At 51.6% G+C, this 12,742-nt stretch overlaps 1 protein-coding gene and 1 long non-coding RNA gene across 3 annotated transcripts; both read right to left on the bottom strand.

Annotated features, from left to right (window-relative positions):
• Positions 1-631: 631 nt before the first annotated feature.
• Positions 632-7,472, bottom strand: DMRT2 (doublesex and mab-3 related transcription factor 2). 2 transcript variants are annotated; one of them, XM_036081566.2, is made up of 4 exons: positions 7,077-7,472; positions 5,719-6,287; positions 4,047-4,149; positions 632-1,972 (listed from the first exon to the last, which is right to left on the bottom strand). In XM_036081566.2, exons 2-4 carry the CDS (start codon positions 6,241-6,243, stop codon positions 915-917), a joined length of 1,686 nt encoding a protein of 561 aa, XP_035937459.1. In that variant the 5' UTR covers positions 6,244-6,287; positions 7,077-7,472; the 3' UTR covers positions 632-914. The 2 variants fall into 2 exon arrangements, with proteins under 2 accessions (XP_035937459.1, XP_035937460.1); XM_036081567.2 differs by having other exon boundaries at positions 1,833-2,406.
• Positions 7,473-10,315: 2,843 nt separating this feature from the next.
• On the bottom strand, positions 10,316-11,895 carry LOC118528900 (uncharacterized). The gene is made up of 2 exons (XR_013443667.1): positions 10,893-11,895; positions 10,316-10,635 (listed from the first exon to the last, which is right to left on the bottom strand). It is a non-coding gene; the product is annotated as an uncharacterized LOC118528900 (long non-coding RNA).
• Positions 11,896-12,742: the final 847 nt, after the last annotated feature.

Genomic DNA, 12,742 nt, shown 5'->3' on the forward strand with positions numbered 1-12,742 from the left:
TGGCACTGGTGACAATGTGGGAGCATCAAGCTGATCCCCGCACACCAACGGGTCGTGACTGTGCCCACCTCTCAATGTCTGCTGTCGCCAGTCCTTAGGAAACAGTGAAATAACAGAGCTGAGAGGAGTTCAACCATACACTCTCATGGTTTGAACCAACCGCACCTGACAAGTGAACCTGCTCTGTGACCCCTTGCCACCTAGAAATCATAGAAAGTTCAATCTAGGAAGGAAGCTTGAGGCCCCAAATACACATCTCATCAGGAAAGGAAACCAGGACTCAGAAAGCTAAAAGACATCCATCCCGAGAACTCAGGTCATCATCTAAATAAGATCTTAAACTTGATTTTCCCGCAAATTAATTCCCCTTTGTCCAATCACGTAAAATTATGATTCTAGAGACATGCAAACCTGTTCTATGTTCTCCTTAAAGCTATTTTTGCCTCAGTCTTGAACAGCTAAATTTACACGCCCTCTAAAATGCAAAACTAAGGCACTATAAGGTATCTCCCGTGGCCCCCAGTGAACACTGAGAGCACTTGAAACTACACAGAATCACAGAAAAATACAGAATATATTTCATGGACACTGGTTTTTCATGTAGACAGAGACAACTAGGTGCTTCTGCAAATACTGGGTCTTTTAGAAGACAGTGTCAACTTTATTGCTTTTTGAAACGCTGTGTAAAGCACAGAACTTTACAGTTTGCACATAAGCAATTTCCATCTTTAAATATATTTATGTGAGAAAAGGTACATGCATATGAATAGATATAATTTTTTAAATCATCACCATTTACATTAGAAATTTCTTTATACAAACATCTTAGCTTTTCTTCTTTAAAAAAAAAAAGTAGCAACTGGTAAGACCCCTCTGAGATGGCAGAAAATCCAGCTTTCTGTGTAAGCAGCCTTTCACTGAGAGACGTGAGTGATGGCAGATGAAGGCCTCTTAAGAATAGACTCAACAGAAAATGACAGCGGTTCATTCACAGAGAGTTTTGTTCCAACTTGTTTGGCTACGAAAAGGTCTTTGGCATATCTGTCTATTGTAAATGTGTACTTCTGGTTCTCCTTGACTAAACACTCTCTGTGTTTCTTAGGGCCCTCTTCAAAGGCCTCTTTGACAAATGGTGTTTTCAACTCAGGACCTGATTTGTCATTCAGAGTTTGCTGGAATAATGAGTGGAATGGATTATGTTTAAGTGGCAGAGGGTGCCTGGTGCTTTCTTTGCTGATCTTGGTTAAGATGTGCCCTTGAGCTGCCAGGGAGTCCGAGTCAACAATGGGAGAGAAATTCCGTCTGGGTGGGGAGAATGCAGACCTCTCGGGGACAGCCTGGTGACCCTGAAGGTCACCTCTCGCGGTCTGGACCTCCGGAGCGTGAGGCAGAAGCAGCGAGCCTTCTAGTTTGGGGGGCATCACGTCGTGTTCTGCCACAAGTCCATCCTGGACTCGCACCCCCTTCAAATCCCAGCTGGCCCCAGGCTTCAGGGCTTGAACCGAAGTGGTGGTGTTTAGCAGGCATTGCTGATAGAGAAGAGTGTCGCTGATGGGGCCACACTTGGGCCAAACTAAAAATCTTGAGGACAAGGGATACTGTCTGTAAGTCGTGGCCACACTGACATTGGAAGAAATGAGTTCCATATTCCCAGTCCCTGAATACTGCATGGTTAGGTCAAGGCAGGTGGGCAGAAAATTGCAGAAGTCTTTGTTTGGCGGTTCCACTGGGGTGGGGCTATAGGTGCTTTTGTAGGAGTTATATTCAGGTCCGTGCACCATGCGGTTGGGCAGGAACAAGGCAGCAGCTTGGGACGCTTCCAACATCTCCCTCTCTTTATATTCTCTCTCCAGCATAATGTTCTCCAACTCTTTATCAGCAAAGGCCCGCCTTTTCCGCATCCGGTCACTTACCGGGGGAGGTAGGGGTAAGCTCCCTCCCACGTAAGTCTCGGCTGGAATGGGGCGGTAGCCTAAAATAAGCAAGCATTGCACAGGAGAAGAGATTAACATCTAGGGAAGACAAATCTGGAAACCGAGAAGGCAACAGAAACACTGCAAGTCGGCGGAACAAGAACACTTTACAGTTCCAAAACATTCATCTTTTACACAGAAAGCAAAAGTATAGGCTAGGTTTAAAATGGGTCTCTTTGGGGAGCAGGAGAGCCATATGGTAACTGTCTGTTGTTTCATCATCACAGGCTGAAACTGTAACACACTTCCCAGGCTCCTACACAGTAAGAGACAAGCCTGCTCATCTTGCTTCAGTCAACGCTTTCTTACTATCCATGTCATCTTTTTCCGTTATTAAAAAAGATCTCTATTCCTAAAGCTGATGGCACTGCTCTTTTCTAAAGATGGTTCATTATATACACATTGTTACAGGTGTAGAAAAATCCAAGAAGAACTAGGGAAAAAGAGAAAGTTACAGCAGATTAGTGGGGAGAAAAAGAGAAGAGAGACTTAAGGAAACAGAGAAACACAGAAAATTGAAAAGAGCTGTTAACTAGTCCAGCCGACTCTGCCGTGATTTAACCAGGCCCCACCCCCAGGCTGGAGGTAGGAACAAGCAAACAACAGTAAAGGCAGAGGAGAGACCAGCAGCTATATTGAAAAGAACTGATCTAAAACATTTTCCCCAAGTTCTGATCATGTTGGCCAGATACCAAAATGGTTGAACAAGCAAACATTACAATATAAAGTCAGTGCACATTTTATGAATAAGGACAAAGTTAAAAAAAAAAAAAAACGAAGATTAGCATGACATAAATAGAATTCCTGGCAGCATAAAAGTATTTCACTAACGCCAAGCACTGGCTGCTCTCAAATTTGTTTGAAGGATCCATTGTGATGTTTGTTTACATAGTGACAAACCCATCATCCTCATTTGCAAATAAAATAAAATTTGAAAATTAATGTTTCCAGTTCCATGGTAGGTTTTGCCAGGATGTTATTTACTTGAATTTACTATTCCATTTAGCCCTCCCACTCCTCAGGTTGCTTTGGCACCATTTCAATCTATCCGTGTGGTCCCTATGGCTATAAATCTGTTTACCCAGTTTGTAACCAAATTCATTAACATGAGAAACCATTCTAAGGTCAGAAGTATACAGGACAAGGCAAGACTATGAACAAGCTTTAAAACCTGTGTAGAACCAACTCAATTCAGAAGCCACATAAGAAAAAAACAGAATTCAAATATCTACTTAAAACAAAAAAACCTGCTTTTCAACCTGAATCTTATGAAGGGACAGTGATTAGAACAAATATAAACTTTCCTTTATTTACATGGTGAAAGGTGATCAATGTATTACTTATCAGACCAATAAATAAATTCCATCCCCAGTGTTGCTTTTAAAAATCAGCAATATTTTAAGAAAAATCAATGTATCCCCACGCTTTAGAGAAAATGAAAACATGGTAGAGAGACAGAATTCACGCTGTTCAAATTCAACTTCAACCTCCACTTCTCTCCTGTGATTCAAAACCTCTTCCAGATTCTACAATCTTGACTGTCAGAAATGGTAAACTGAGATGTGAATAACCACAATTATGTAGCTAATCCACGGAGGAATACAGTACCGTGAAAAAGAGTGGTATTAGAGGTTGGATCAGCCAGACTAGAGGTCTTTATCGGTGTGGGTAGCTGTTCACCTCCTTACTTGACTTATTGTAGCTCCAAGGACAACCAAATAATTTTTTAAAAATTTATTTCCTTCTTCACTCCACGATCAGGTGGCAGTGGATCTTTGCGCATCCCTCATGCTCGGGCAAATTTCAAATGCACTCCATGTTAACCCCTTAACTATTAAGCAGACAACAACTATTAAGCAGACAGCAGAATTATCGGTGACGAAAACCTCAGGAGGTATGTGAGATCCATTTTCCCACATCCTGATTTCTTCCCTAGAGCAAAACTTCCTAATAAAAAGCACCCTCCCCTCAGACTGCTCCTTCACAGGTTAATAAAAATGCCATATGTGTGAATAATGGGAATCCCTCAGAACTTGGTTTAAAAGGCTGAAGGATAATTCTGCATTGCTTTACCTTCTAAAATGCTTTTGGCCAGCAAACTGGGTGCCCTGACTTGCCTCTGATACACAGCTTTGCGCTCGAAATTATTCTGCTTCCCGGAAAGCCCCTTCTTGTCCTGTAAATACAAGAAACATAATCAACAATGCTCTAAAAGAAATTGTGGGACAGGAAGGAGTAGGAAGGGTTATCAGCAACCCCCCCAGATGTATTTATTTTCCCAACCCATGTCAAAAAATGACTCTAAACAAATTTACACCAGCACCCCTTAATTCCAGGGCAACAAGCTGGAAGCTCTGTCTGAACCGGCCAACTTCAGTTGATGGGGAGTGGGGCAGATTTTCTCTAGGGCCACTTTGCTAGAGTCACCCCAGATTCATCCCACAGCCAGAAGTTAGGGGACATCCCACAGGAAGGCAAAATCCACAGTGGAGACTATAGGAGCCAGGCCCTGAAGGAGAGCTGTGGGGGACAACTGTGTCCCAGGCATCCAGAGGTAGGGCCAAGGGTGCCCATGGCCTGCCACGGAGCAGTGAGGCGGAGCTGGTTTCTCCTCGCAGTAGGGCAGGTGCGATGGGGCGCAGGGGGTTGAAGGAGAAGTATGAGGGTACCGGTCTCACAAACTCTCCCGAGCCTGGCCCAAAACACTGGGAGACTGGGATACAGGAAGGCTAGCACCCTCAGACGGAGGGACAAGGGGAAACCCGACTTGGCTCCCTCCCTCACCGCCAGGTCGGTGGTATTCTGGGCCCTTCTACGCCCGCGAGGGACCCAGGAGACACCGGCGAAACGCACCGCAGGCGGGGGCAGGCCCAGCCCAGGGCCAAGGCCACCTGGGGCATCCAGCGCACACTCTCCGGAGCCTTGGGAAACTTTCCAGTAGGGTCCCTGCCTTCTGTGTGTATGGTGATCCACTCCCCACTCCCTCCTCGCCAAAAAGTAAAAGCAAAAATCTTCCCACGCCCTGAATCTGGGAGAGGGGACCCCGCGCAGCCTCCCTCGCTCTGAGCTCTCCGTGCGCAGGAACACAAGGAAACGCGAAATCCTCAGTTCAAAAAGAGCCTCACCCTTAAAGAAAACCCTGGCTCTCACAGCTGGAGCCCCACGGTGCGAGGCAGCAGGGATCCTTCCACCGGCTCAGAGGTCAGAAGCTTCTGGCTTCATGACCTTGGGCTGCGGGCACCTAACGTCAGGCCGTTTTGCTCTCATCTGTAAAGTGGGCAGCACCTTCTGCCTCTCTTAGGTGGCCCGCGACAGCGGGAGCGCGGAGCGCACCACCGGCTGCCTGGTTCTTTTCCCGAGATCCGCAGTGATGGACGATAGAAGCGGTGCACTGCGGCGACCACCGTCCTCCTCCTCCCCCCAGCACCACCAAAATAAACTTTTAACATATAAAAGATAAAAAAAAAAAAAAGTCTTTCCCGCAAAGTTCCGAGCCACTTTCAAGGCCTCTCTGCCTGCTTTTCTTTTCGGCCAAGTTCCCCCGGCGCTGCCCGCGGCCTCCACTCCACCCCGCCCCGACTCCGCAGGCCACCGTGAGGAGAGAAGTGTCCTCACCACCCTGCCCAGGAAGCGCCTGGCGCCGCGGCCCGGGGACCGGGAGCGGCCGCGTCCCTCCCCGCGCCCGACCCCCACGGCGGCCCGGGTCTCCCAGCGAGGCGCCACCCGGGGCCCGGCGGGTACGCACCTCGGTGGCCTGCTGCCTCCGGAGCGCCACCTGGGCGGCCATGACGCGCTGGCGCTCCACCACCAGCAGGCAGTTGGCGCACTGGCAGTCGCGCCAGCGGCAGAAGCGCTTGTGGCCCTTGAGGCAGGACACCACGCCGTGGTTGCGGCAGCGCGCGCACTTGGGCGTGCGGCTGAGCTTGCGCGGCTCCGCGCCGCCGCCCGCGTTCGCGCCGCGCTCCGGGGGCCCGGCCTGCGGCGGCGAAGCCTGCGGCGCGGGGGTTGGCCCCGGCGGCGGTCCCCGCTGCTGCTCCGGCCGGCCCGGCACCCCCGGGGACGCGCCCGCGTCCAGGCCGTCGCCCTCGTCCTCCGCGTCGTCGTCCTCGTCCTCGTCCTCGTCGTCCTCGCCGTCCCCGTCGGCCGACGGCGGGCTGGGCCCGGGCGGCGTAGGCGGCGGCGGCCCGCGGCCGTCCTCCTCCAGCTCCAGGCTCTCCACGTCGATCTCCCAGTCTCCGGCTGCCGGGCCCGCTGCCGGCCGGCCTGCCATGGCGCACTGCGCTTCGCTCCGGCCTACGCTCAGTCTCCTGCGCTCTGCGGAGACACGAAAAGACCCCAAGGCGCACCCACCGCCGTCAGGCACCGACCCCGGGCCTTGGGCCCCAAGCTCCTGGTCTATCGCCCCTGGCCCCTTGAGGAGCCCTGTCTCTACACGTCCCTCACATCTGCACCACAGTGCCCTTCTCGTATCTTTAGGGTCCCCAGAAATCCCCAACCCAACAAGGTTTTTATCTATTGATTCTAAGCGCTCTATGAGCACCTGACCTTTAACCACAGACCTCTCTGGCTTTACACCCGCTTTTGGGACAAGTCCCTAGGTAACGCACTGCTCACACACACAAAAGTATTGTGTCCAACTAGGCCGGCCTTGGCTACTTGTCAGGCTTCCCCACACCTAATTAGTATGGCCACGATGAATAGGAAAACGTCGATGGGAGAGTCATTTTCCTTTAGATCACAGGGGCCCTTCAGACCCAGCAAAGTACCATCCTACGCCTCTCAAGTGCCTTTCATCCTCTTACACCACCACAAGGACCCCTTTTTGAGCTTGGAAAGGTCCTTTCATGCCCCCCACCCCCAGCAAATAATCAACTGAAAACCAAAATTTTTCTCCTGTCAGAGCCCCATAAGGACACTGGGCATGGAGCTGCAGATGTCCTTCCAGCCTCAATAGTGCTTGAGCCGCGCAGGGCTGAGCTGCACGGTCTCCGTATACATCGGGCAGGGTTTGCACTTAAAGGCAAGACATGCAAGTAAAATAGAAAAGATAAGAAAAGGTGATTTTGCCCTCCCTGACACCCGGAACAGTATCACAGCACTCACCAAGACTCTGAGGCCCAGGCTAGCAGCCGAGGCAAAAAGATATCCAGCCTTGGGACCTGGCTCTTGGGCTGCTGGCTGTGCTTGCAAAAAGAAATCGGGGTCGCCACACCCTGCCACGAAATCGGGGGCTGACAGCTGGAGGCCTGGAGCCCAGTGGATGGGGAGTAGGGGAGAAGGGTGGAGAAGATGAATCAAGTCCTCAGCGGCCTCGCCCCGCACATCCCGACTCTGCAAAGTTCTAATCGGTCCTTAGCAGCCCCGAGCGCTTCACCTCGCTGAAGCTGCTTTCGGCTTCCTCGGACCCAGTCTGGGCGGGAAGGTAGGGCCGCCCTGGCCTGGCTCAGATCTCGGGCTCTCGGGGAGGGCGGGCGGGCGCACGCAGCGGCGTGCGGCGCAGCGCCCCTTGCTGCAATAGTCAGCCTCTGCTCCCTTTCCTAGTATTATCGGCTCGGGGCCCCGAGCTCCGCGCCCTCTAATTGGACGGTTGTCAGGCGGTGTGCACGCTGATTGGCCGGGGCGCGCCGGCCTGGCGCTCTCCGCCCCCTCGCGGCCGTCGCGCCCCTCCCTTCCGCGCTCCTCCCGAAAATCGTCCCGCGCAGCGTTCGGTGCAGCGGGGTCGTCTGTCCCTACGTTAAACCCGAAGTGTGACAGCGTCTGCTGGGGTGAAGTCGCCATTTATCTCGCGGACTATAGGAAACAAGCAGAAACACACTCTTACGAATCGCGTAGTTCACAAGAGAAGGTAATAGTCAAGGCAGCGGTCAGAAAGACTGGTGTTGGTCTCTACGTTATCAGCATCTCCAGTATTTCCGCGACTCAATAACCCAAAATTGGGCGCGGAAGTGGGGCCTCTCTGATCGGGGGCACAGCGGCATCCTACTTTCTCCTGCAAGACTAAATCAGTGGTTACCTTGCACCACCACAGTGCCGGGTTGACGGACAAATGATCTGTAGATATTTTTGTGCCTAGTGCCGCTCATCCTTGAAGTGCAAAGTAGTTCCTCGTTAACTTTCATCAAACCCGCGAGGCAGGCAGGTCGCCAAGTCACCCACGTCACTTACATTTTTCTCCGATATCAATTACTGTTAGTTGGTGGGGCGGCGGGGACGGAAATACATGCCATTAAGAGATTTAGGTGCAATATATTCACTCTAAGCATGTTTTTAAACGAAGCTGTTTTTTTTTTTAAGGATGACTTTTTTAGTGTGCATGGACGTATTTATAAAGAGAAAGACTTTCTACCGTCTCAAAAATCCCTTACGCAAATGTTAAATAAGTTTTCAACAGGTTGAATTAGTCCCCTATTTCAACGTTGCATTTTATTTCTTGAAATGAATTTAAAATCACTTAGACGCATTTCTAGTAACACCTTTAAATAATCAGTGCCTCTCAGGATCGGTTTAGGAGAGATTGGGAAATTGAGTGCCATTGCACTGAGCACATAGTAGGCCTGCGATAAATATGTGTTAAAAGAAGGAAATTGCTGAACTGGTTCTAACGTCTCTTTTCTCAGAGCCCATGGAAAGAAGTTAACCACGTTCTGAGCAGTGGAAAGGGGGCAGTTTAGGGATTACTGTGAAAGTAACGAGATCGGCCAGCGGGACGCGCAGGTATTCTCAAGCCTTTGGCAGAGTTGCAAAGCTCTTTCCTGGTAACCAGACACTGGGATTTCCCTTCGTGCGGGTGCTTCTCCCCGGAGCCTCTCGCGATGTCCAGCGAAGGAAGCACAGAAACAGTCCTAATTATTGCAGTAGGCTGCTCAGTTGCTCTGGGCGTCTCAGAGGGTAAATTGGGAGCTGTGCACGCTCAGACACGAGACAAAGCGTCACGCAGACCTTTCGTGCCTCTCGCTTGGCCCCACTAATAACACCAATGATTTTTATTACCTTTTTCGTAGTTTCTTATACTCGTCGAGGTGCATTTGTTCACCTACGTTAGAGCGTTTGGATTCTCAACCACAGCAGAAATGTGTTATTTTCCCCATTTTCCCCCAAAGACAACACTGAGGTTCAAAGAGGAGCCCTGGGTCACGCAGTGGTCGCTGGGAGAGCAATGGACTGGTCGGCCTCTTCTCTGAAGTCTCAGAAACTTCGCTCCCAACCACAAAGACTCACAATGGGTCCCCTTTTTTTTATTTTATTCCCCGGCCCCCCGTCTGATTTTTGTACCTGGCGTTATGAGCAACCCTCCTGTAACAGGACACAACACGTTTGTATCAACTATTCTGCGTCTGTTCTTCCCAGCTACATTTCTGCTTTTGCAAACACGCATTTCAGTGTTTCTCCCCTGCGACGTGAAAGTGAACGACAAACCTCCACCAGGGCTGGCCGCGTGTGCGCGCGGTTGTCACCCTGGGCTTTTATTTCATTTATTGCTTTTGCGGGGGAAGATATGAAATCATTAGCCCTTCACTAGTTACTCTGAATATTAAGAAACAAAATCAAGAAAGTAGGTTGGCTAATGTGGGGTAATAGTTTGAGGGGAAGGGGAGCCGGGAAGGAACAGGAGGGCAAAGGGGCACTGCGTGGCAATTTCCTAAACAGAAAATAAACCAGACAGACAGCCCTTGAACTAGTTGGAGTTGTAAAAGCTGCTACAAAGGAGGAAACAAGAGGGATTTGTGTACAGTAAACCATGCGGGCAAAACTAGGGCAGGAGATGGGGGCTGGGGGTGTGGGAGGTAGTAGGACCCGAGGACAGTGGTGCCGGCTCCTGGGACTCGGAGCAAACCGAGAAAGCAAGGTCCCGAGAATGTGGGTCGGCTGGACCGGCCTCTCCTGCCGGGACGTGGGGAAGGCGGCGTTCTTCCGCTTGCCAAGGGGATTGGGCCCGCAGATTTCAGGTGGGTGGGCCCAGAGCCGCTCCCTTCTCAGCACTCCTCCACCCTTAGCAGAAACCGACAAGACAGCCCCTACTGCTTCCTCCATACTTCCCAGCCCAACTCCGCTTGTCCCCCTCCACCCCACCCCCCACCTGTCCTACCACCTTCCCGGCACACCATCTGCCACTGGGAGGCCTGCAGCTGTAATCGCGATCCAGTTGAATTACACTCCATTCCCTGGCCCCGAATGGCCCCCTGAGTATCACAATTCCAACAATCGCTTAGAAGTGAGGTATGTGGGAAGGGAGTGGGGAAAGTGATGTTTTTATCTTGGGGTGAACTTCAGGAAGTCTGAGGAACTCCGATATTAAACAAGAAATTATCTCCATTTTTCTGGAGAAATGAAAAAGCAATGAATCTAAGGTTGCACAAACTTATTTAAACATGCAGAAGCAAAAGGAGTCAGAGCCTGGGCTGTAGACGTGTTCCACTGACCACGTGATCTCGGTCAATTCTATTTCTGCGCATCAGTTGTCTCATCTGCCAGATGGGAAGAGTGGCCTTCCTCCGTGTAGTCTTCACCTAGTAGGAACTTTCAATGAACGTTCGTTGGTTGATCGGCCAACGGCCCGGCCGCCGAAAGCCTCGAAAGCTCGACCGAAAGGCGAGGGCGCAGGGAGTCCAGTTCCTTTCTCCGGGTTCCTCTCTAAAAAGGAGTCAGGCCATGAGTTGAGGACCTGTTAGGTGAGGAAACAGAAGTCCCTTGCCTGGTAAACCGACACCAAATTACCAAGTGCTAGCCCGAGTCCCTCTTGTAAATGACAAAGCAGCGGGGCTGCCTTGACTCTGCGGGTCTGGCTTGGTGGGCGAGGCCCGTGGAATCTCCTCTCTTAGCTGCTCAGCGCCTCTCTATCTCTGCTTCCTTCTCCTCCCCCCACCCCAAATCTCTCTCACCCTAACCGCCGCCCCCAGTTCCCGCACAGCTCGGACCTACCCGCTTCGAAGAGCCCCTTTCCCAAGTCCAGCAGGGGAACTTGAACAACAAAGCGGAAGGGGGAAGGGGTCTTTTTCTTCTTTTTCTTGGTAAAGGTGTCTTTCTTTTTTTCTTCAAATACCCCTCCAAAAAGAAGAAGAAGAAAGAAAGAAAGAAAAAGAGGGCAGCGCGTTTCGGCTCAGCTCCCGCTCACGCGAGCATCCGCGGCGGCGCACCCCGCTGGCCCGCCCGCGCCCCGCCCGCCGCCCGCAGAGCCTCCAGCCCGCGTGGCCACGCCGGCTTGGGTGAGACTCGAGGGCGCTTGGCTTCCCCCCGGTTTGGTCGGCCACCTCTCGCCGGGTTCCTTGAGCCCCCGGCCTCCGGACTGCAGCGGGCCGTGGGCCGGTTTCCGGGCGGTGGCTCGGCGTGGTAGATCCGGCTTGGAGGCCGAGCGCCCGGGTTTCGGAGATGGCAGACCGGGCTTCAAATGCGGGGTCTGCCGCTCCTCCTCGGCTGGGTGGTAGCGAAGAAGATCCTTCACCTCCCTCTGCGCCTCACTCTTCCCCAACTGCGAAGAGGGGTTAACCTTAAAGGACAGAACACTGTAGATTCCCTGGCTCGGTGACCCGGCCATACTGACCCTGGAGTACCTGGAAGTTGTTACTTGTATTAGCTTATGGTTGTCATTTTAACTCCGCGAACTAGCCTACAGAAAGCCCGAGGTCGGGGGAAATTCCAAGCCTGATCTCCTCCCCAGGGCCCGACTTTCCAGCTTCCCAGGCCTGGAGACAAAGCTGGACCCTGGAGGACCCCTGCCCTGCATCACCAGCTTGAGGCGCCAGCTAGATCAACCTGCCGCGAGCACCTGGGGTGGTGAATGACACTTAGAAATTTCTGGGTCTCGCAGAAATGCTTTGCTGTGGCCAGTTATGGCTCTGGTTTCTCTGGAGATGAACTCGAATCCACCTCCTCTCGCGGGGAGCTACTTTTTAACATTGTATCCTCTCACAACTTTGACCGGCTGTGGACGCGGCGAAATAAATAATCCCAGATGGGATTGCAGAGATATGATTTCCCAATTTGCTTTGCGTAATCAAATATACGACCTGTCACAAGCAAGGGGGCGGGCGGGGGGCAGCTTTCGGGAGATAACTGTTCTCCCTTTCCTTGTTCTGCGTGTCCAAAAAAGCTGAACAAAAGGACAATGCGATCTGGGTTCTCCTCCCTCCTCCTTATGAGACAGGGTTTAAATCACAGGCATTTGAAACCAAGAGGGACATGATTAGTCCAGGCCCCCGTTTTACAAATGCAAAGGAAAACTGAGGCTGAGAGAAGCTCATGGGATTTGCTAGGGAGGCACACAGCAACACAGTGGCCGCAGGGGACCCACGGGGCCACAGTAACTTCTCAGGCTCCATGATGCCTTCATACAATTTAAAAAAAAAAAAAAAAGTGCCCTTTGCAGAGGGATATGGAGTCTGATGGCGGAACTGTGAAGCAATCTTGTCTCCCTTGAATTTCTGAAGGATCTGCCAGCCTTCGGGTCCCAAACCTCAGGCAGTATTCATCTTCCTTGCTGGGAAACGTGGCTCAATTCACTGGAGAGTCATGTAGGGCTAGGAGATGAGGCAACCACAGAACTCCTTCACTCCTCAGTACCCATTCCAAATGGTCATCAGGGGAGGTATAGACTCAAGAATGGTAGTGGAACCTGGGTTCTACCCCAGGGATAGTGCCGTGCTATGGAAGGTCATCAGGAGAGGACGTGTGGCTTGTTGCCACATCGGGAAGCCCTGTGCGCACACACAGGACTCCTGCTCTGACCTCCCACTACCCCTAGGGGGCCTCATGACTAACTGAAACAGTAAACT

Source organism: Halichoerus grypus, chromosome 14 (assembly GCF_964656455.1).
Source record: "Halichoerus grypus chromosome 14, mHalGry1.hap1.1, whole genome shotgun sequence".
Lineage (NCBI taxonomy): Eukaryota > Metazoa > Chordata > Mammalia > Carnivora > Phocidae > Halichoerus > Halichoerus grypus.